We start from the raw sequence: 25,736 nt of genomic DNA on the forward strand, positions 1-25,736 counted from the left end.
TATGTTCAGGCAGCAAATATGATCGAAATCCCATAAAAAAAAAAAAATTTATTACTGAAACACCCAAAAGTACTAATAAAATAATGATGATGTTGATACCTACATACTTATGTAAACAGCATACATTCATTTATCATCTTCAATTTTCCAAACATGCTACCTGCCTGCTACTTACAGACAGGAATAGCAGAACCATTGTAAGTCAATTGGAATAATACTTATCTATAAAAGGAAAGGTAAAGAAAATGGTATTCCACAGTGGATTTAAGGCTCAAAATATTGAAGATTTTCCAAATAGACATTGAATACAATACCACATAACTGAACCGAATTGTCACACTGGAAATAGTGACGAGGAAAGACTAAATAATACAATCACAGAAAAAATTCAGACTTTAAATCTTGAGTACTATTTACCAATTACACAACAAATTTTTAAAGCTATCACATACTAAAAATGATACTTATCACAGCACAATTAAATGCACTCCAATAGAAGCACAAAATAAAATAATAAATCATGCGATAATTTATGATAGGCTTTGTAAAATGTAAAATAAAACAATCAAAAATAATTAAAGCAAATATGAATAGGGAAGAATATACAGAAACTAGACAAGAAGGATTTATAAAACACTTTAAAAATGTAAGACATAAAGAGAAACCAAAGTTCAGGAAAAACCCCTTACAATGATTCCATACCACTAACATAAAAAGACCCATCAAATTTGGCAATCAATCATCTATAAATTTGCAAGTAATAATGCGGATATTATTATTAATCTCGTCATCGTTAGTAGAAGTAAGACCTATTTTAATCACTCAACAAATAACACAAACTAACGGATACATAGAAATTTATAATAATCAAAGCATACTCATAGAATCTGATTTAATTTTACATAAAGTTGATATTGAGGAAACAAAAAATCTACTCGCATCAATGAAAGATAACATAGATATTTTCAGCGAAAGTCAAAGAAATTATTTTATAAATCAAGTAGATACACTCATAAGTAAACTAAAACAGTAACACTTACAAGTAAACAAAAGAGGGTACTAATAAATAAAGGGTGATTTTTTAAGAGCTTGATAACTTTTTTTAAAAAAAAAACGCATAAAATTTGCAAAATCTCATCGGTTCTTTATTTGAAACGTTAGATTGGTTCATGACATTTACTTTTTGAAGATAATTTCATTTAAATGTTGACCGCGGCTGCGTCTTAGGTGGTCCATTCGGAAAGTCCAATTTTGGGCAACTTTTTCGAGCATTTCGGCCGGAATAGCCCGAATTTCTTCGGAAATGTTGTCTTCCAAAGCTGGAATAGTTGCTGGCTTATTTCTGTAGACTTTAGACTTGACGTAGCCCCACAAAAAAAATCTAAAGGCGTTAAATCGCATGATCTTGGTGGCCAACTTACGGGTCCATTTCTTGAGATGAATTGTTGTCCGAAGTTTTCCCTCAAAATGGCCATAGAATCGCGAGCTGTGTGGCATGTAGCGCCATCTTGTTGAAACCACATGTCAACCAAGTTCAGTTCTTCCATTTTTGGCAACAAAAAGTTTGTTAGCATCGAACGATAGCGATCGCCATTCACCGTAACGTTGCGTCCAACAGCATCTTTGAAAAAATACGGTCCAATGATTCCACCAGCGTACAAACTACACCAAACAGTGCATTTTTCGGGATGCATGGGCAGTTCTTGAACGGCTTCTGGTTGCTCTTCACCCCAAATGCGGCAATTTTGCTTATTTACGTAGCCATTCAACCAGAAATGAGCCTCATCGCTGAACAAAATTTGTCGATAAAACACATTTCGAACCGAACACTGATTTTGGTAATAAAATTCAATGATTTGCAAGCGTTGCTCGTTAGTAAGTCTATTCATGATGAAATGTCAAAGCATACTGAGCATCTTTCCCTTTGACACCATGTCTGAAATCCCACGTGATCTGTCAAATACTAATGCATGAAAATCCTAACCTCAAAAAAATCACCCGTTATAGTAGGCAATGCAAGTAAGTATCTTTTTGGTAAATTGATTAATGCTGATCAAAAAGATATCACCTCAACACGGTCGACCTACCTCACTTACATAATTCTTTAACAGGATTAAATCAGCAAATAAAAATTAACAGTCACTTTAACTAAAAAATAAGCTTATTAAAGAGACAATAAACCAGAATCAAAAGAATGTTCTTTATCAAGTGGGAGGATTGGATAAAAATATAAAAGATGTTATGTTACAAAATACCAATTTAGAAAAACTACTTATTTTAATTTCAATCCAAAATCATATTGAGCATACTCAAACATATATTACTACAACACAAAAAGGCATAAGTGATCCTAATATCCTTACAAAAAATTAAATAGATTTTTATATTATAAACATTAGAAAAATTAAATACTTTAGATCAACAATATTTGAAAAAGAATTCTCTTTGTATTTGTAATCAATATTTTAGGCACATATTTTTTTAAATACAAGTAATAACTATTATAAACAATTGCCCGTCAGAAGAACTACAAAGCGGCAGGGGCCGACGGATTGCCGGCCGAGCTATTCAAATACGGCGGCGAAGAACTGATAAGGAGCATGCATCAGCTTCTTTGTAAAATATGGTCGGACGAAAGCATGCCCTACGATTGGAATTTAAGTGTGCTATGCCCAATCCATAAAAAAGGAGACCCCACAATCTGCGCCAACTACCGTGAGATTAGCCTCCTCAACATCGCATATAAGGTTCTATCGAGCGTATTGTGTGAAAGATTAAATCCCATCGCCAACAAACTGATTGGACCTTATCAGTGCGGCTTTAGATCTGGCAAATCAATAACCGACCAGATGTTCACCATGCGCCAAATCTTGGAAAAGATCCGTGAAAGGAGAATCGACACACACCACCTCTTCGTCGATTTCAAAGCAGCTTTCGACAGCACGAAAAGGAGCTGCCTTTATGCCGCGATGTCTGAATTTGGTATCCCCGCAAAACTAATGCGGATGTGTAAGCTGACGTTCAGCAATACCAAAAGCTCCGTCAGAATCGGGAAGGACCTCTCCGAGCCGTTCGATACCAAACAAGGTTTCAGACAAGGCGATTCCCTATCGTGCGTCCTTTTCAACCTGCTTCTGGAGAAAATAGTTCGAGCTGCAGAACTAAATAGAGAAGGTACCATCTTCCATAAGAGTGTACAACTGCTGGCGTATGCCGATGACATTAATAACATCGGACTCAACACCCGCACCGTTAGTTCTGCTTTCTCCAGACTGGACAAGGAAGCAAAGCAAATGGGTCTGGCAGTGAACGAGGGCAAGACGAAATATCTCCTGTCATCAAACAAACAGTCGTCGCACTCGCGACTTGGCTCTCACGTCACTGTTGACAGTCATAACATTGAAGTTGTAGATAATTCCGTCTATTTAGGAACCAGTATTAACACCACCAACAACGTCAGCCTGGAAATCCAACACAGGATAACTCTTGCCGACAGGTGCTACTTCGGACTGAGTAGGCAATTGAGAAGCAAAGTCATCTCTCGACGAACAAAAACCAAACTCTATAAGTCGCTCATAATTCCCGTCCTGCTATATGGAGCAGAGGCTTGGACGATGTCAACAACGGATGAGTCGACGTTGCGAGTTTTCGAGAGAAAAGTTCTGCGAAAGATTTATGGTCCTTTGCGCGTTGGCACGGCGAATATCGCATTCGATGGAATGATGAGCTGTACGAGATATACGACGACATTGACATAGTTCAGCGAATTAAAAGACAGCGGCTACGCTGGCTAGGTCATGTTGTCCGGATGGACGAAAACAATCAAGCTCTGAAAGTATTCGAGGCTGTACCCGCAGGGGGAAGCTGAGGAAGAGGAAGACCTCCGTTGGAAGGACCAAGTGGAGAAAGAAAGACCTGGCTTCACTTGGAATATCCAATTGGCGCCACGTAGCGAAGAGAAGGAACGACTGGCGCGCTGTTGTTGACTCGGCTATAATCGCGTAAGCGGTGTCTACGCCAGTAAAGAAGAAGAAGAAGAATAATAATAAATATTATACAATATAATATCTATCCCTTATTTAAATAAAGAAAAAAATGCTGAAATTTTGAATGTGTTCAAATCAGCGTTTGAAAAACTACGCTACTCCCGTAGCATTTCATTTTAGTCTTGCTACCGCTCTCACTTTGTCCGTAGCCACAGCATAGCCTTAGCATAACAATGTAAAAGAACTGCTCTACTCTGCTCCGAGTTTTGTTAGGTAAAAAACTATAGCTGGAGCGGGAGCAAAAAATTAAATTCTGCGCTATACTCTGGCGTAGCGGTAGCAAAAAATTGGGAGCGGTAGCACAGCAGAGCTAATGAAAATTTTCATGTGCTACAACTCTCGCATGTGTTTGTTGTTTTTTTTTATTTTTTTGCTATTTTCTGTCATAATATTTGAATTAATTGAATAATTCAAACAAAAAAATTTTATGCAAATCATTTTGGCACTTGTTGCGTTAAGTGACTTTATAAATCTAAAATCAAATATTTTAAGAAATATATTAATAAAGACAATTAGATAATAATTGAATAAATTATATATATTTTTTTATTATGTAAAATATTTACCATTTTTATATTACCAAAAACATCATCTATTCCAAATGTATTACAATACTCAATTACTATGAATTTTCGAAATTAGTTTTAACTACATTACTTTCCCCCTTTTTATATACATTAGGGTGTTTTTTTTTTTTTTGAACTATTAATTTTTTTCAGTCCCGTCACGAAATTTCCTTGGAAATACCATACAAAAACTTCCTTGAAATGTTTAGCCCTAAATATTAACATTGAAAACTGGACCAAGGCATGTAAAAATTGTCCATAGAAAATACACGACAATCCTGATTTTTTATCTTTAAACTTCTACAGATCAGAGGTATTTTAAGGCATCGCTTGACTTTAGACGCATGTTTCTCAGAATTGTTCACTCTACAAAAGTGCCCAGAGCAATAAAGTCGAAACTCACACCGGCGAGGTATTACGGGGCTCTAAACTTGATTTTTCCAAGAAATTCGCATTCGCACGAAATGTGAAGAAGAAGTGTGTCCCCCCACTTTAACCGGAAAAACTAGCACACACTAATACTTGACGACACCACACTCGCACACAAGATAACTCACCACACTTGTACATCCACCCACTCAGCATAAAGGATGGTCTCCGGAGCCGATTCAACACATTCGTTCATACACTGCGCCGCGTCGACCCCTTTCGCCAGCACCTACAATCTACAACATTCGCTCGACACAATTCGATCTATACAAGCCGGGCATCAACATTCGCTTCTTCACTGGGCCGCGTCGGCAGCTTTCGACACAATTCCTTCGTCACACCCAATTCGATGATCTTCCATTCGATTCCTCACTGCGCCGCGTAAACACTACGTTCGTTTGAGTGTACTGCTCAACCTCGCTGTTGGCAGCTTTCGTTCGTCGTACAAAATTCGCCAGAACTCTACGTGATTCAACAACAATTTCGTACTGTGATGGTTTAAACACCACAGTTAGATGTGTATTTTGAGAATTGCATTGTATATACAAACGCTAAATCAAAAATAATTAATATTAATGATTAAATTATAATTGTAAAAAAAAGCAAAAATTTACTTAATTCAAAGAATTGTGGCTCGGAAACATTACAATTAAATGGAAATTATGTAATAAAATACAACAACTGCTCAATAGAATTAGCAAATCAGAAATTTTCAAATAATTACAAAATGTTTATTGACCAATTTACATATATTACCACAATCCAAAAATATTACTTTTAATGCCACTTTAAATTTAAAAGAGCTAAATGTAAAGTCTATACATAATCTCAAAGAAATTGAAAAAATAAAATACAACAAAAAAGTTGTAACATAAAGTGTACCGACAGTGGTAATAATAGTAATAATAAAATAGTAATGTGCAATCATTGTAAAAGAAATAAAGAGAGAATTCAGGAGAATCCATTGTCTAGGGGTGCAGGAGTTACATATATAATTTCACAAACGTCTATATGTAATGAAACCTGCAACGTAGAAGAAATAATGAGCAAATACTTAAATCAAACCAACAACATTACTGTGTAAAACATTTATATATTTGTTGGCTAATTAAAATTGAGGATAGAATCAAGTGTAGAAGTTCACGCAAGTGAGGAAAGTTCTCTGATCGCCATTCACTTGGAAGTGACAAGAAACAATTCTTTTACATATGACTCAAGCAGCTCACGACTTCCGGTCTTTGACCAAGTATCCTCTGGGTAGCCTAAGAACATCCGTTTGAAGGCGAGCTATAGCGAGAAGGCCAAATATCTCTTACATAGGGTTGTGCGCTGGGTATGGGACGCGCCACGTATAAAAAAAACACCCCCAATGAATAGTAACAACCAGCCTCCGATGAGACCTGACTGTCTCCGGATCAAAAAACCACCAACCAGATCGATCATGTTGTGATAGACGGAAAACACGTAGATGTGCGGGCGCTCCGAGGTCCTAACATCAACTCGGACCACTATCTTGTTGCAGCCAAGATTCGCACCCGCCTCTGTGCAGCAAAAAACGCACGCCAACAAACACAAGGAAAGTTCGACGTCGAGAAGCTGCAATCACAACAGACAGCCGAACGATTTTCTACTCGGCTTGCACTCCTACTCTCTGAGAGCATTCGTCAACAACGCGGTATAAGAAAACTGTGGGACCGCATTTCAAACAGCTGTTACGACGAGGAACGCCGTGTCGCAGCGGAGAGAAAACAGGCTGCCTACCTCGCAACGTCACGATCGACCACAACACGTGCGGGATGGGATAGATACCGAGAGGAGAAGAGGGAAGCAAGACGCATTTGCAGAAGGAAAAAGAAAGAGGCCGAAATGCGTGAGTACGAAGAGCTTGATAAGCTGGCCGACAGGGGTAATGCTCGAAAATTCTACAAAAAGATACGGCGGCTAACTGAAGGTTTCAAGACCTGAGCATACTCTTGTAGAACCCCCCAAGGTGATCTAGTCACCGATGCCTAGAGCATACTTAAATTATGGAGGGAACACTTCTCCAGCCTGCTGAATGGCAGTGAACGCAGCGGATTGCAGGCCGAGCTATTCAAACACGGCGGTGAGGAACTGATAAGGAGCATGCATCAGCTTCTTTGTAAAATATGGTCAGACGAAAGCATGCCTTTTGATTGGAATTTAAGTGTGCTATGCCCAATCCATAAAAAAGGAGACCCCACAATCTGCGCCAACTACCGTGGGATTAGCCTCCTCAACATCGCATATAAGGTTCTATCGAGCGTATTGTGTGAAAGATTAAAGCCCACCGTCAATAAACTGATTGGACGTTATCAGTGTGGCTTGTGACTTCTTCAACCTACTTCTGGAGAAAATAATTCGAGCTGAAGAACTTAATCGAGCAGGTACAATCTTTTATAAGAGTTTACAGCTGCTGGCGTATGCCGATGATATTGATATCATCGGCCTCAACACCCGCGCCGTTAGTTCTGCTTTCTCCAGACTGGATAAGGAAGCAAAACAGATGGGTCTGGCAGTGAAAGAGGGCAAGGCGAAATATCTCCTGTCATCAAACAAACAGTCGTCGCACTCGCGACTTGGCTTTCACGTCACTGTTGCAATCATAACTTTGAAGTCGTAGATAATTTCGTCTATCTGGGAACCAGATTCCCGTCCGGCTATATGGCGCAGAGGTTTGGACGATGACAACGTCTGATGAGTCGACGTTGCGAGTTTTCGAGAGAAAGGCGAAAGATTTATGGTCCGTTGCTCGTTGGCCACGGCGAATATCGCATTCGATGGAAGGATGAGTTGTATGAGATATACGACGATAATGACATTGTTCAGTGAATTAAAAGACAGCGGCTACGCTGGCTAGATCATGTTGTCCGAATGGACGAAAACGCTCCAGCTCTGAAAGTATTCGAAAGTACCCGCCGGAGGAAGCAGATGGAAGAAATATTCAATTGGCGCCACGTAGCGAAAAGAATAAACGACTGGAGCGCTTTTGTTAACTTGGCTATAATCGCATAAGCGGTATCTACGCCAGTAAAGAAGAAGAAGAGGAGGATTCGCCTCTATCACCATATGACTATTTTCTATTTCCAAAACTGAAAATCGACATGAAAGGAGCACTATATGATTATATTCCTGTCATTCAAGCAGCTGTAACCGATGAGTTGATGAAAAATTCCTATAAATAACGTAAAAAATCAACGTATGTAACGGGGCGTTTCGACGGGATAGAATTTATAGAATACTAACTGTCAAACGTATTGCTATTGCCATTGCCAAATCTGTATGTGGGCGTTTGCTATCATGATATGATCATTTGCGCAAAGGCGTAGGGTGGGTAGGTTCGAGCTGATGTAGCGCATGCTTTGAGCTCTTGAAAAATTTATTTTATCATTTGCGAAATGGCGTCGGCTTGTATAATAATTGTGGCATAAATTTTATCTACCAATTAACCTCTTCAGACCCGAGCATGATCTAAACATGGTTTTAATGTTTTTTTTTGGTTTTTTTGTAGTTGTGGAGGTATAAAAAAACACATGCTTTGAAAGATATAAAAATTTTTATTTGTAAGTATGGAAAAAATCGGTTGCACATATGTGTACTTCAGGTCTCACTTATGTTATTTCGAGTTGAGATTTTTCATGGTGTGATAGTCTTCAAAACAATTATTTTTTAAAATACATAGGTAGATATTTCATTTTACACAAATAGTGCGGCAGCGTGAAAAGCACTTCGGATGACGACATTTTGAGGCGAAGTTATTGTCTACGAATCTCGGCTGATGACCAACATTGTCCAGTCTGGTTTCGGTTGGTGGCTGTGGGATAATCTGGCGGCGTTTCTTTGCAGGAGGCTCATCGACATAGTCTAATTCGTCGTCTGTAACATTCAAACGGGATCTTTTAGAGGCACTGGTGCTGGAACGAGAAGTGGTTCGAGGAAGTTCAACTCTTCCGCCTGCATAGTTCATCATCTCTTTGGCCAAATTAAGTCCGTATGGGAGTAGTTCTAATTTGTCCTTGCGTTGGATGTCTTCTTCAGCACAGCAACGCCTGTACATAATCCAACAATTGACGGCAATTAGGTCAAGGAAATGACAGAAAGTTCTAACTGTCCATTTATTTGTTCGCATACTACACCGGTAGTAAGCAATTAGCCTGTCGCATAAGTCAATCCCACCCATACAGGTGTTGTAATTTCTAATAGCTGCTGGCCGATCTACGTCAATTTTTCGCTTTTGTTTTTTACACCAACGTTTACAGGTATCTGCCGGAGTACCTCCTGTGCATGTCGACAGCATTGTTACAGGCTTTGTATCCATCCATTTGACGACACATACTCGTTCGTCACTCCTTACTTTTTCATCCCAATGTCCTTTTTGCCGAACCTTATCAGCCTTCAGTTTCTTTGTTACTGGTCCAATGCGATTTATCATCACAGTCCCACTCAGAAAAATGCCATTATTTTTTTGTAGCAAAAGCTCGGCCAGTTTTAGACTAGTAAAAAACCTGTCGGTGTACAGGACACAGCTGTTTACAATTGTGCGACAAAGTTTTTCTACCATGCCTGCTCCTAGTCCAAGACTTTTCACAACCTCTTGGGGTAGAGTATTTTTGCCAACATAAATCTCAAAATCCAACACCAGTCCATCTCGGGCAGCCAGTATAAAGTTCTTAAGACCAAGAGAATTTGGTTTAGAAGGCACATATTGGCGAAATTCACATCGTCCTGAAAATGAAATAATTTGTTCGTCTATGGACATATGCTTAGACCGTGACAACTTATGGCATCTCTTCAAAATGGGGTCTATTAGTGGTCTTATTTTCCATAGTTTGTCATCAGCATTTGGCTTATTTATATCTACAAAGTGTAGATAATTTCGAAGCTCAAAAAATCTGTCTCGGTTCATTGTATCTGCAATAATAGACACACATAACTCTCTATTCCAGTAAAGCTTACCTTGAGGATATTTGAGGTTGCCCATCATCAAATGCACGCCTGCAAATTTAATCATTTCAATAACGTTCGTGTTCAACGATTTTAAATCCCGCTTTTGTGCCGAATATATGTAGGTTGCTCTGCTCTGCTACTAACTCCCAGAATTCTAGGCCCAGATACTCAAAAAAGCAGTACAATATATTCATGTCTGAAGTACCCTCCGAAACAAGTACATCCTCTGAAATGTCTGGCCCACGAGGAGTCATTTCAGTAGTGCGCCACAACGCTGAACGCAGTGTATTCTGCGATTCCTCTCCTGAATTCGTCTCGTTCTGTACCACTTCCACACCTGCTTCTTCTTCGCCATCCATTTTCATGACATCTGCACCCTCTTCGCCACCCATTTCCATGATATCTGCACCTTCTTCGCTGTCCGTTTCCATGAAATCTGATGGTAGGTACTCATCATCGCTATTTCCAGAGAAGTCCAAGTCGCTATCATTCAATAAAGCCTCAATTTCTCGGTCGTCCATGTTGAAACTAAAAATCGGTCATACATTACACAAAACTAATGTTTAGTCCTGAGGTACACATATGTGCACCACAGAAACTAAGAAAAAGTTACGCGGGCAGAATTAAGAAAAATGTAAAACCTACCTTTTCACACGATAATCCAACACTTCAACTGTAGTATCCACTTTGAATTACCAAAAAAAAGTTCATTAAATTTAAGATTTCGCTTATTCCCAACCCAATTTGCATAATTTTTCTGTAAATTTACAATATTAAACTAAATATTAATTTTTTGAAAAAATGTTATTTTGAAAATGTACTTTATTTTTATTTTTATAATTAACACAACCGTCTTAATACTCGCTCTTCTAATTTAGAAGAAAACTGGAAAACAGTTCGCAGATTGGGCGGAAGATCGTTTGACCGAGGATGGTCAATTTTACCGAAAAATCATCTTTTCGGACGAGGCTCATTTCCACCTCGATGGTTACGTTAACAAGAAGAATTGTCGCATTTGGGGCACAGAAAACCCGCACGTAATCGTCGAGAAGCCAATGCACCCAGAACGAATCACTGTATGGTGCGGATTTTGGTCTGGTGGAATCATCGGCCCATTTTTGTTCGAAAATGAAGAAGGAACCGTCGTAACCATCAATGGTGAGCGATATCGCGATCCGAACCGAATTTTTCTTCAAGCAAATTGAAGACTTGGACAACATTTGGCTCCAGCAGGACGGCCATACAGCAAACGCTACACTCAATCTTTTACGCCCTATCTTTAAATTAAAAATTTTATATGGCCCACCCTACAGTAAGCAATGAGCAATGCTGAGTCTCCACATGCAATAGGCACTGCAAAGCAGCTAGTATTCCATAAATGCTATACTGTCGAGATGCTCCGTAAAGGTAAGTCGTTCCAAATGTGGCATTGAGTCCACTGGAATGCTTTAAATAAGTAATAACTTTAAAATATAATACAATGTACATTTAATTCTTTATCTAAAACGTTCGGTTACACATGAGATTTTCAGTAAAAAGTTATCCATAGCTGAGGTCAACATATTAGGTATGTGGGCGCTTTCGCCAATTTTCAGACATGAGAAGGCCTTGGGTTGAAGTTTCGTTTCTATATTTTCAAATAATATAAAAAATTGCTGAATATGGCACTGATTCGCCCAGTGTCAAGATAATGTTATGCACCAGATTTGGTCGAAAGTTATTTAGTAGCTCCCGATATATAAGATTTCACCTAAGAACGGTCGGTGCCATGCCCAATTTTTACACCAATTCGTATGGAGTCCTTAAGCACCATCTTTGTTGTGAAATTTTTTGATTGATTATAATGTTATACGAAGGTGGGCGTGGTTATTATCTCATTTCCCAATGTATAAAGAAGTGTTAGAAACATGTGTTCTAAGCTAATTTTGTTGAAACAGCTTTAATGGTTGTTTCCCAGCACGACGTAACATTAAGGGTGAATAAATGTATACCCAATTTATTGGGGAACACACACCACTGCTTTGATTGAAATAAAAGTATCTGAGTTTAAGGTTTGTATTTAACAATTTTATTTAAAGCGTTAAGTTTGTATTTTTACAAGTTAATAAATATGATGCCGGTGCTGGCGATGGAGTTGCTTTGGATCGTGGTCGAACGCATGAGGGATTTTCTTGGCGCCGCGTATGATCGAACGTACATACATATGTATATAACGAAAGTGTATCAGCGAGGAGTGTGTGACGAATTGTTGGCGTGGCGAATGTTGGTAGCGAATTGGACCGGGTGATGACGACGGAGCGCAGTGTGTCAGCGAATGTGTGTATGTTGTCTATCCTTTTTGTTTAGTGGGTAAGAGTTGTATTGAAGTGTCATCAGTTGCGGTGAATTGCGCTGTTGCATTAGGATGCGCTAGTTTTATTGGGTAGAAGGGGGATGCTTAACTCATTTAAACATCCTGGGCCCCCTAGACGAATATTTTGCCTAGTATAACACGTTGTTGCATGTAGTCCGGCGTACTGCTTGTAGAGTTGCCGAGGGCCCAGAATACATGCTGTAAATGCTGAAAATGCCTTTGGTTTTAAACATAGTTTTTGGTATTTATTTACCTTTAGGTGCGTATGGCAAGGAACTATATTTTGTGGGTTTATCCGATTTATTATTATAGTGAACATGTGTATGCGTTGTTTTCTCTTATTAATTTTCTTTGCGGTTATTTACAAATTCTTATTTTATTGATTTGGTATATCGGTTATAAATTCTTTGCTTTTTTTGAAATGGTTTTCATTTATATTTTTTTTTATGAAATATAGCGACGCCACGTCTGACTCAGATATGGCCAGAGTGCGTGCTCTTTAGCTTTGAGTTTTGAGCTGTGGAATTAGAGGGTTCTTGCGTGAGAGTAGCATGTGGTTATTGCGAACGGCTTCATTAGAATAATAACTTTTTAAGTGGTATGTTCAAGTTGTACAACAGATTCTTACCAACTACCCTTATGAGAAGCGCTAATGTAGGTGCGATAAGAGCTATCTTTGCTTTTGTTAAGTCTAGGTGCGTCACTGTATCGCATTGTGAGTATGGTGATGCCTTGACTTCCTTTTGATATTGTATGTATTTTGAAAATGTATGAAAATGTCGATTTTTCGACTTTTTGATACTATTGTTTATATTTTATTTTTAGTACGCACTAATTTGGCGTTTAGAAGCCCGCCACCGCTCTAGGCTTTGTTCAGAATTATTTTTTCATTATTGGCGAAAGCCATCCTGCGGAGCCGAAAAGTTGTATGTGCTTTTAATAATTTGGACTGTCAGAGGTAACTCAGACTTTTTTTTTTATACCAATTTGTGGAGTATTAAAAAATTGTGGCTCTATTGGTTGTCGTACGACGTACCGGCCATTATTTGATCGAGTAGTTGTGGCTTTAGAGAAGTCTTCACAATACTGATCTTCTGGAGTTTTGTTTGTTATAGGGGGAAGTTTCCCTAACTTTCGAAATTTCCTTAATTGTGAATTAAGGTATCTGTTTGTATTATACTCAACTTTAGTTGGCATGGTGGTAACTAGTTCTGTAACTAGTCCACTTTGTGTTTCGCTGTGCAGCGTTTGAACCTTTTGTGCCTTTGAGCAATTTTTAAAATTGTGGACTTCGGAATTTGCTTTTGCAACTATGCCCGTGGTGCTTTTTGTAAAAGCGCTACTTTGGAGTGAGATTGGATATCTGCTGTAATGAAGCATTGAATTGTGTCTTTTTTGACAATATAAGCAGTTAAATTTGCTTTTGCAATTTTTAACATTATGTGTATGGGACAAGCAGTTTGTACAGAGTCTTTTTGATCTGACAAAGTTGTTCCTTTCGTTAATGTTTAATTTTTTAAACTTTTCGCAAGTTTTAAGCTTATGCCCTCTTGTGCATAGTTCGCATGACGTACGTATTCTTTGTTCGGATGTGAACGATTGTTTTTGTTAAAAATTATGTTTGATTTGTTTTTGCTTCTAACTTGGGGTCTATTTAAGCTTCTATTTTGGTCATGTTTAATGTTTTTAGTTTTGATTATTTTTTCTTCTAACCTTTCCGCAATTTCATATTGGGTGGTGAGAAAATCTTTCATTTGTTGCCACGTTGGGCACTTTTTTCGTGATGAGAGCGATTGCTCCCATAGAAGTAACGACTTTTCTGGTAATGCGGCGGTGCAAATGTTTACCAGAATTGGGTCCCAGCTGTCTGTGGGAATATTTTATGTCGATAGAACCGACAAACAATTTGAAACAGTGGATTGTAGTGTTACAAATTCTTCACTTGTTTCTTTCTTGATTTTAGGGAAGTTTAATAATGTCGTTACTTGCTTATCGACCAGTATTATTTGGTTTTAGAGCTTCCCAAGCCAAATTGAAATTATCGTCATTAAGATCGAACTGTTTAACTATGACGCCTGCTTGACCTTTTGTCTTGTATCGTAGGAGATACAATTTTTGTGCTTTTGATAGTTCTGGATGATTGATGTAAACGGCTGTAAACATGTCCCGGAAGGACGGCCATTCTTTATAATCTCCATAGAATGTTTCTGTGTCACATGCCTTTTGACTATCTATTTGTGGCAGCTCTACTCTACTGTGGGGAGTAGGTGCAATTGCTTTAATGAGCTTTATTTGATCGGAGATCATAGCTTTTGTTTCGCTTTCTTGTTTCTTCTTCTTTGTAAGCAGATAATTTAAAATTTTGTGGCAGATCTGAATCGTCAAAATCTAAAATGGCGTCATGAGCCGTATGGAGGCGAGTCCAAAAATTTTTAAGATTTTGACCTTTTACTTCTAATAACGATTCCGAGTGTTCGTGAATCGGTCCTCTTCACCGATCTAGTGCAGTATCTTGTTAAACTGTCACTTTCTGAAATGAATTTGATAGCCTGTTTTGAGCGTATAGCTGCTGCAGATGTATTATGATTTTTTCCGTTATTAACCATTTTGTTATATTGTGTATTAAAATTTTTCTGAGTAAACTGATTTATAGTATCTATATGAAGCGATGAAGTATAGAAAATGAAATACTCTTTTATGTAAATAAGAGTTTATTATTTCGGATAATATTAGCAAAAATCGTATTTTTATTAATATCGCTTTGTATTTATTTGAATTGTTAATTGCTATTAAAAACCGCGCTTTTTATTAATTAAACTATTTGAAGTCCGAAGGATTTGTATTTAGGTACACCCTAATACTTGGACTTGTATGTATGTATGTATGTATGTATGTCCGTATGACGTTGCTTATGTTTTGTGCAATTGAGAGCTCGTTGAAGAGATCAATGCGCTATTTACATAAGTGTGCACAATTTGTTTTTATGTATTTATAACAGTGGTCGGCATTTCTTAGGACAATTGTGCAAATTGTGCCAGCAACGAATTAACATCACGCAAGACCATACCGCAAAACCAAATATGGCCTGCAAGAAATAAGTTATGATTCTAAATGCCTTTGATGCCATGCAATGCCTTTTATGTTCCAAGTCTTTTAAAGATAATAGGGAATATATTCTCAACAGACAATTTGTTAATTTTCATTATACTATTAATTAATAATAAAAATTGCTTAATTTTAATTCCAATTTCTTGCTAGGCTACTTTATTTTCGTGCTCACCAACACAGTGACAGATCCTCTCATGCCGACCACTGATTTATAATTATGTTTCTGTTCTTAAGCAATTGAGAGCTCGTTAGAGAGATCAACTAGCTTTTTGTCCACAATCCTTCTTGTTTTTGTTTGCCAAAGAACAAGAGGTATTGCTGGATAATTGCAAATGTGGACTTTGAACTTTTGGTTTTTTTTTGGAGATTTTGTGTTTTGCGTCACAGGCAGATTTTGCCGTATGATTATATGTACAAATATATTTATATATGTATGTTCGCTCTGAGAAGAGAGCGCGGATATGTGTTAATATGTAATATTTTGAGACTTTATTTAGTGTCACTGGCAGATTCTTTGCCGTATATTTGTAAATAAATGTTATACTATTTATTTTTGAGAGAGAGAGACTGAACAGGGTTATTTTTGAAGTTATACTTCTTTTACGAGTTCGGAAAAGGTTGCGTTAAATGCAAGTTGCGCAACCTTGTCTGCGAAGATGTTCGAGCAGCAAGCGAAGCGGTAACAATCGGCGATCGTTTGTTCGTTTTTTTCGGCACAGTTCGGCTTTTCTACCAGCAACACAATATTGTCATGCTTATGCTATTGTTGTTTTTGTAGAACAATGTTTCAATTTTTGGTTGGTGACATATTCCTATGTGTGCGCATATGTATGTTTGTATGCTTGTGCATTATTGAAGTTATACTTCTTTTTCTTTTCTTTCGTTTGTTTTCATTTCTGCGAATTCTCAACTATTTTGTGTGACTTCTGGTTGAAATACTCTGCGTTGGCCTTTGAAAAATTAAGACCATACTTCTCAGGATCATTTCTGTAGTCAGTCCAGAGAACTTAAAAGTATAGAGAAGGTGCAGGTTCGACTGCGAACATTTGATAGATTCACATTAGGGAATTCACCGCATTTGTTAACATTGTAGGTCGGAATTCGCCTCGCGATTTTAACATTTTTTACAATTCTCTCACATATAGGCATACTATATCCCGAAGCATAGAATATGAAGACACAGAAATACACTCCCAACGAAGAATTTCGTTTTGCTTTTCGTTTATATTTTATTCCATTTTGACAGCGAAAAATGTGTACAAAATACACCTCTCACACAGAGAACATAAACACATTTTTGAAGTTATACTTCTTATACGAGTTCGGAAAAGGTTGCGATAGATTCGTATTGGGCAACCTTGTCTGCGAAGATGTTCGAAGAGCAAGGGAAGAGGTGACAATCGGCGATCGTTTCTTTCGGCACAGCTCGGCTTTTCTACCAGCAACACAATGTAGTCTGCTTATGCTATTGTTGTTTTTGTAGAACAATGTTTAAATTTTTGGTTGGTGACATATTCACATGCGTGCGCATGTATGTTTGTATCTTGTGCATTATTTCTTTCGTTTGTGTTTCATTTCTGCGAATTCTCAACTATTTTGTGTGACTTTTGGTTGAAATACTCTGCGTTGGCCGTTGAAAAAATAAGACTATATTTCACAGGATTATTTCTGTAGTCAGTCTTCATTTCCTTATTTGCAAATCGACCCGCGATGACTAGGTATATCGTTTTATCCGACAGCGTGGGGTTTACGGACTTCATTTCTAATTTCATCTTGTGGCATATTAGAAATGATGTTTCTTCCATGATCGCTTGGTTACAACGGATAAAACGACTTCTGAGTGGTGATTTTAATGAATAAATTCCAAGGTTTTGTACAAATAATTATGTATGCAGTCAATAAGTACAATATATACATATAATAAGTACAGTAGGCATATGTATGTTTGTATACTTGCGCATTATTTTTCTTTCGTTTCTGTTTCATTTATGCGAATTCTCAACTATTTTGTGTGACTTTTTGAAGTTGCAACGCCATTAATGAATACAAGAAATTGACTAAACACCATGTTATTAGATATACAAATTATAATATGACAACCCAATTCGAAGAGTACAAAAGAGAGATGGTTACGCTGCATATTCCCTTCCGCAACGAAGAGACAAGAACTACTTTTCGAGTCAAACTCCTTCATTTAGACTTTGCTTTATAATGTGTGCATAATAAATTTATAAAATGTAAATTTAAGTTTTATAGTTTTCTTTCATACAAAATGATATGCATTTCTGAATATCACTAAGAAGTATAACTTCTTCCGCGCGTAGGGACTTCACGCACCTTTTTTTTCATATATACATATACATATGTTCATATGTACTTTTACATGGTATCTATTAGGACCGCCGTCTAATATGTATTATAGATATATATATGTAAATATACAAATATATATTTTGCGCTTGGCAATTATATAATATGTAACGAATATAAGTTTTCACTAAGTAGTTATATATGTATGCACTAGCTGACCCGGCAAACTTCGTTCTGCCCAAAATAGATTTTTTTTTTCATTTACACTGGTATTGGTTTTAATAGAATATGAACGATTTTTCCTAATTTCATTGTTCCCAATATTGAAAAATAGTGAAGAAGAAATTATTGCTGAGTTTTTTGAACTGTTTTTGATAAAAAATTTAAATAAAAAAACATGATATACAGGCAGGTTCTTCCCAATGCATCAGTTGAAAAAACACCTGGATAACCATCTACCGGATGGCCGTTCTTCCTGCGCAACCATTTCTTCGACGATGCATTCCATGTATAATACCGAGGCATCTCCGAGTAAAGCAATGTTCTCGCGAAGGGATCACTGGCGCAAGTTGCAAAGAAACTTGTTAAAGTGGTTGCTGGTGGTATTTCCGTTTGCTGTACTATCTTCTCTGCGTTGAAATAAACTCGCTGGCCATTCTCCAAATGAGCTGCCAGATGCACAACAGTAGGATGGCGTTCATGAATTGCAAATGAAAATATTCTCCAGATTGCTTCATTGCAGTTCACATATCTGCCCATTTGAAATTTGCTAATTTCATCTCGTTCAACGCCAATAACCGCCATATCGCTTCCTTTGGTGACATATTTGCAAACATACTTAATTGATTTTATTGAACTGCAATACTCAACATTTATATGTTATCAACCACGAAATTCTTTCCTTTCAATTGAGTGATAAATGTTCTGCTATTGTCAGCGGGTGAGCGACGCCGATAGAGAGGGTATCCGGCGTTTCCAGTTTGAGTTTCCGAAATAAAAGCACGGGGATAGCGTTTTTTGCATTTACTGTCCGACATACAAACCGAAGATGGATCGTGTTCTCCGCATGGTCCATGAACCATATTGGCCATCACCACTTCGTGCAACTCTGGATCTATTTCAACATCAGGAATTTCGGCGGAAATGATGTCATCAATTTGGTCAGGTGTAATTTTCTCCACATCTGAGTTTTTGTTTAAACACGCGTGCTGTAACGTCGTGGCGATCGCTTGGTGATTGACCGGGATGCAATAGATTCGTAATGTCTGGCCATTTTGGATTGCAAGTAAATGTAACAAACAAATCCGGCCGTCCATAATTGCGCACGTAAGTCATCGCGTCCTCAGAGTACTCACGCATGTGTCTAGGACTGCCAATGTATGTCGATGGCAAAATATAGAGTCGACCAATATCTGTAATATCCGCATCACCATTCATTGCATCTCTTAAGTGAATATACTCTTCAGATCGCAACTTCGACTGATTGTATCGCATGTAATTAAGTCGTTCTGTCTCAAATTTAACGTACATGTCAACTGCATACTGTTAAAATAACCGTCCATATCTCAGTAAGTGGTTGTCATAGTTTTGGCGAATCATCATTCGATATGCGTAAAACTTCATTGAACTGACTTTTTTATTTGTCTCGACACCTAAAAGCTTAAATTACCTATATGAAGTAGCAAACAAAAATTTTTTTTACTAACCATTCACCGGATTTATCATCTTATATCCTAAGTGATATCCGTCTTCTCCACGGTAGAACATGAGCGGATATTGCATTGCGTCGTAAGACAGATGTGTCTCACTTACCCGTTTTAGTGCGTTTTGATTTATACATTTGATAACAATATCACGCGACTGCAAATTTTCTACAACAACAACAACTGATATTGCGCTAACTGTAGGTGCATTATATTGTCTTTCATGTGTCCCCGTTGGTCTTTTGTCCGCTTGTATGATTATACTATGATCATCTGTTGGCATACGTTCCACCGAAATCGTATACAGTTTAATGAGGCCATTGTGTTCGTGTAACATTTGCTGCAATTGTTCGATTATTTCTCTTTTCGTTGTATTGAAGATAGCACAACGCCAATTTACTTCATCATGTGAATCTCCCAGAAAGTAAATTTGGAGATATTTATGTTCTTGATCTGGATGCGGCAACAGCAATCCAGCGAGATGAAAAATTTGCCCATGAACCCGTTTAATTGGAGGAAAGCTCTGTAGTTTCTGTCGAATATTGTTTGGCAAAAATACCTTAAACGTTGGATTGTAGTTTTGTTCATTTACAATTTCACCGCCAAACGACGTCATTTGAAAACAATCATTGTACATTTTAGTGTGCTTTAAGAAATGGCTCGAGTGAGGAGATTCACCGTAAAGCAGCTGGAACAATGGCTGTGGTGGTGGAAGCAATTCTGGCAACTTAACCTTTCCCCCGGTGCAACATAACCCTGGCGGTTCATTTTTAAATTTGACTGCATTGTAATATTGACAAACTACTGACATCTGACCTATTTGAACAGATGCGCTATATTGAATGTTTGGATCATATCGAAAACCTGCCCGTTCAATGATCACAAAAGAAAGATGTTGCCGCTGTTGTCGTCGAATAATCGCATGTTGTGATCTTACTTCATCACTTTGGCGAGCACGAACTTCCCTTCTTCTCGATCGTTGTTGCTGATTGTGAACTTCCCTTCTTCTCAATCGTTCTTGCTGATTGTATGTTTGGTTGACATCTTCTAATTGGTGCGTGCTATTCTCCAGCAGTCTTTTTCGTGGTGATACCCTCTCAATAACACTTTCCCTTTGACGTGCTCTGCTATTTCGTGTTCTCCTTGCGGCCTGGGAACTCCGAGAAGTGTTACCATACGTACTGATTCTTGGCATCGTAACAAATATCTAATTGGAAATGATCATTCATTTGCATAAAGTTCATATAAGGTTTTACGGACCAATAACTTACCTTTGAAAACTCCAAAAATTAATGAATTAGACTAAGGAAGCAGATCAATTGAATGATAAATTCCAATGTACATTAATCGGTATTCGCCAACACGCTAAATCACTTTCACTAAATAACTCACTTTTTAAAACAAAATATATCAATATATCAGTAAAGCAAGGCGCATTTTTATTGCCCTCTAAATTTTGCGTGTTCGATTGCAAAACAAAATTGACGTTTAATTTAATTTGTGTTTGTTTCATAAAACTGCCATTTCCATAAACCAAAAATAGCACGAACACAACCAAAATTACGATATAACCGCTACTGTCACCGATAAATAAACAAAAATAGCAAGAAACAACCAAAATGTCGTGCTAGGTGGAAAATGAGATAAATATATGGTGGATTAACAACCAAAATAATTAAAGATTGTATGGGAGGTACCACGCCCCCTTTTTCGATAACGCCAAGTTTTATGGGTGAGAATGGTGTTGTTTCCTATAGCTCTATACCAATTTTCATGTTCCTACCTTAAACACTTTTGAAGATATTCACCTTGAAAAATTCAGTTTGTATGGGAGGTGCCACGCCCCCTTTTCCGATTACCCCTTCTTTTATGTTTAAGAAGCCTTTTGATACCATATAGGTCTATACCAATTTTCAGGTCCCTACCTTGAACCCTTTCACAGATATTCTGCTGAAAAAATTTAGTTTGTATAGGAGGTACCACGCCCCCTTATTCGATAGCCCTCGGTTTTATAGGTGAGAGTGGTGTTGTTATCCTGTAGCTCTGTACCAATTTGCATGCGCCTACCTTAAACACTTTTGAAGATATTCGACTTGAAAAATTCAATTTGTATGGGAGGTACCACGCCCCCTTAATATTTTGTTCTGATTTTAAGACATGACCTGCGCGTGGTAATAACAAACAAATCCCCCAAAGGAAGTATTTCATTTGGTTCAGCCGTTTTCGAGTTTTAGCGTTACAACTATACACCATTTCATTTTTATATATACAGCCATAGTCAAATGTTAGTACACATTACTAAAAATTTTTGCGTTTCGGTAAGCCTGCTTCGATTGCCGTTGTTGTTGTTTTCAATACGAAGCAAATTTGTTGTTGTTGGATGAAATAGAGTGTGTAGAAAAAACGAACAAAAATTCAAAGAAAATAACGGAATATTTCTTACAAAAACAATACATTTGTTTGATGCATACTGGCATCAGAAGTTATTACACACATTTTATTCGTGTCAAAGATAACTACACAATGTCATATTATATGGTTTATATTAAGAACTATAAATTTTTAATTTTTTTTTTAATTTTAATGAGTCAATATTTTGTTACTCCTCCTTTGGCATCACTTACTGCTTGCAGCCTGGCCGGGATAGACTCAATCAAGGTGTGAATAAAAGAAAGAGGTAGTTTAGCCCAAATACTTTTAATTTCTTCAAGAGTGTCATTTAGTTTTCGACTTTTATCAATTTTTCTTTGTTGTTTCATGAAACCCCAAACATTTTCAATGATGTTAAGGTCCGGGCTTTGAGGGGGCCATGCAAGAACAGCTTGATCTACCTCATTTAAAAACTTCGTTACCAACCATCCTTTATGGCAAGGAGCATTATCCTGTTGCAGAATCCAGTCGGTATTTGGAAACAGGCTATTTGCTGAAGGAAATGCATGATCATTCAACACATCGATAAACCCACATTGATTCAAAGTTCCTTCAATCGGTACGAGCTCTCCCAATCCATAGAATGATATGCATCCCCAAAACATTACAGATCCTCCACCGAATCTGTTTAGAGGCTGCCGTGCTTTGCTTTTCAGAGTTGACGGTAGATGCATATACTTTCTTCCAAAAGACCCCTGGAACTGAAAAGAGGACTCGTCAGTCCACAGAACGTTGTGCCAGAACTCTATGGACTTATTAATATGCTCTCGAGCAAAGGCAAGACGTTTGGCTTTGTTGTTTGGAGTTATGTCGATCACTTTGCGAACTACATAGGTCTTGATTCCCATGCTCTTCATCTTGCGACGTAAAGTAGCTTCACTAACTTTCTTCCTAATTAGTTCCTCCGAATTTTCTGCAAGACGAATAGGGCTTATTGTTGGATTTACCATAAGGACTCTCATTAATCTTGTTTTTTCCCTTTGGCCTATAACGAGTTTTCGTCCACTTTTACGAATAAAATGTGTATAATAACTTCTGACGCCAATATGCGTCAAACAAAAGTATTGTTTTTGTAAGAAATATTCCGTTATTTTCTTTGAATTTTTGTTCGTTTCTTCTACACACTCTATTTCATCCAACAACAACAAATTTGCTTCATATTGAAAACAACAACAACGGCAATCGAAGCAGTCTTAGAAATGCAAAAAAATTTAGTAATGTGTAATAACATTTGACTATGGCTGTATAGATATGTTATAAGAATTTGATAATTACGAGTATTTTATTTAAGTTTTTAAATATTTAGATATACATATGTATGTATGTATGTATTATACCAAACTTTTATCGGTTTTCCCTTAAAATTAAATTTGGGTCTTATAAGATTGGTAACCGTTTTATAGCGCTGTTAAAACGGATTTTTATTACAGATTTTATGTTAGTATGTAAATCCGTATTTTCTTTTTAATACATATGTATATGCATATTCCTATGCATGAGAAATGGATTAAATACGCTCACTTAGTTGCTTCAAGGGTTTTGTAGGTTTATATACGTATGTGCATACATTCCTTTAATGCTGTCTGCGTTTTTTCCTCTTCCTTTCTCCACTCCTTCTCTCCTTAAGGTTTGCAGGCACTTCCAGGCACCTTGTATTTCTGTTGTTTAATATTTTGTAGCTTTTTTTGCGCTCGATTGTTGTGTTTTTGTGTAGATATATGTTTTCTTTGTATTTGTACAGTTTTGTATGTTTTGTTTTTTCACCGCAGTTTTTGTTTTTGTAATGTTTCGGAGCTGGTTTTTCTAATATTTTTCTGCTCTTATGATTCGGTTTCTAGTTTTATTTTTTGTTTTTGTTTGTGTCTGCACTTTGCATCACTTCACTTTGTCACTGAAATGGTTTTTTGTCACTTTGATTTTTTTTTTGCTTAAGTCACTGCACTTATGTATGTAGTTTATTTTGGTTTTGTTTATTTTGCCACCACATTAGGGGTATTCGCTTGCTCTTGCAAGATTGCAGATTGCAAAAATACTATACCGAAATATACAAGGGCACGAGAGCACCCATTGCAGAATTTAGTGATATATGAACGGCTTATTCGGTAAATTTATTGCCAATGACTATTATGCATGTCCATTGTGAATTGGCGCACCTTCTGCATACATTTTTAACGAAAAAACTGTAACAAATCTGTTTAAATCAGTAATGTCCGATTCGTTTTATCTTGATGACACTTACCACTTCCACTTATTTTAATAAAAAACACGGTTAAGCTTTAATTTCAATTTGGGTTTACTGAGCCCTTTTAACGATTATAACTTCAGTAATTACAATGTTTCGATTCGAGATAAATAGCAAAATAGCAGGCGACGGCGGGAAAGCGAGAATTAAGCGGCGATGCGTAGACTCCGTTTGTAGGTCAAAACGAGACTGATCTTAACTTTTTTGTTGATCCCCTTTTCACCAGTGTGGTATGTGTTTGCGTGTGTGGATGTCCTCTCGCCTGTGGGTAGTGGAATGTAGTTTCGGTGTGTGTGGTGTATTGATGGTGGTGGTGTATTGATGATGGTGGTGTATTTGTGTAGTGGCATTAGGAGGGGGCGGCTTATCTCATTTAGCCATCCCGGCCCCCCTAGGCGAATATTTAGCCTAGCAATCTTTGCAGTTGCTGGAGTGTGGCCACTACGTTACTGAGTCCAGTAGCGGGGCGATGCTGTGACGCTTTGGGACGACGTCTGGTTGGTGCAACGTGGTGCGAACGCCGTTGATGGGGCGCAGGCCGGGCTGCAGTAGTTCGGCGTCGCACCGTCCGGTTTCCTTGCGTGGATCTACCCGTGCTTGGGGCAGCTGGCCGACCTACATCGCGTCGTGGGGTCCTGTGCAGCAGCGTGTGATGCGGTCTGCCACACGTGTGGCATAAATCGGCTGAGCCACACTCCTGCGTCCCATGCGTGTGCGACAGGCAGTTGAGGCAGTGCTCATGTGCCTGGGCCACACGCTGTCGTTGGGTTGGTGTCAACTCCTTAAAGAGCCCACAGTGTGGTAGGCGATGTTTCCGGCGACATAGCGGGCATCGTATGCGACGCGGCTCGACTTGAGCGGATGGCGTTGATGGGGCTGCTCGTGAGCCACTACCAGAAGCGGCAGTCGATACCGCAGCATTGGTTGAGCGGGGCGGAGGAGTAGGCCCAATACGTGCCCCGTTGCTGGCCGACCGAACAGTTGGAGTTGGAATTGTAGGCATGTCCACGTCCATCTTGAACTCTGTAAAAAATTGTATTTGAATATACATGGTAGTATATAAATAGAATGTGTGATTGTGCCACGTTATGTGGCATGACAGGGTCGTCGTATTGACCGACCATTCTTTTGTTATTTTTATTTTTATTGTTATTGTTAACGGTTGGTTGCGGGTTGCGATTTTATTGATTTATTTTCATTTGCGTTACGGCATTATGTTCGGATTGTTTAGTATCGGATTTTCGTTATTATCCGCGGTTGGTAGAAAGCATAATTTGACCAGCGGTCTGGTGAGTATTCCGCTTTGAGTACGGAGATCAACGACGCGGATGTGACCGTCTGAGCCATAATGGAGCTTTTCTATACGGCCAAGTCGCCACTCGGTAGGTGGGAGACAATCGTCGTTAATAAGTACACAATCTCCAAGCTTTGGGGCATTTTCTGATGTTTTCCATCGATACCTCTTGTGGAGGTCCTTTAAATAGTCTTCTTTCCATCTGCGACTGAAATTATGATGGAGAATTTTAATTCTTTCCCATCGATTTAATAAGGATAGCGACTCCACGCCTGGCTCAGGTGTGGCCA

At 38.1% G+C, this 25,736-nt stretch overlaps 1 protein-coding gene and 2 pseudogenes across 26 annotated transcripts in view; 2 read left to right on the forward strand and 1 right to left on the reverse strand.

The window, feature by feature from the left end:
* Window positions 1-25,736, reverse strand: part of LOC105233049 (calcium/calmodulin-dependent protein kinase type II alpha chain) — a 417,125-nt gene that overhangs the window by 152,496 nt on the left and 238,893 nt on the right. Inside the window, exon 3 of one of the 26 annotated variants that reach the window (XM_049460551.1) lies at window positions 1,870-25,175. The exons of the other annotated variants lie outside the window; for them this stretch is intronic. Within the exon in view, the coding sequence (XP_049316508.1) occupies window positions 8,751-10,070 (1,320 nt within the window). The 5' untranslated portion in view covers window positions 10,071-25,175 and the 3' untranslated portion in view covers window positions 1,870-8,750. Of the gene's footprint in view, window positions 1-1,869; window positions 25,176-25,736 lie in introns of those variants that run through there. 26 annotated transcript variants of the gene reach the window in all.
* On the forward strand, window positions 16,430-16,512 carry LOC125779878 (small nucleolar RNA U3; annotated as a pseudogene).
* Window positions 17,111-17,312, forward strand: LOC125779895 (small nucleolar RNA U3; annotated as a pseudogene).

Source organism: Bactrocera dorsalis, chromosome 6 (genome assembly GCF_023373825.1).
Source record: "Bactrocera dorsalis isolate Fly_Bdor chromosome 6, ASM2337382v1, whole genome shotgun sequence".
In the NCBI taxonomy this organism is placed as follows: domain Eukaryota; kingdom Metazoa; phylum Arthropoda; class Insecta; order Diptera; family Tephritidae; genus Bactrocera; species Bactrocera dorsalis.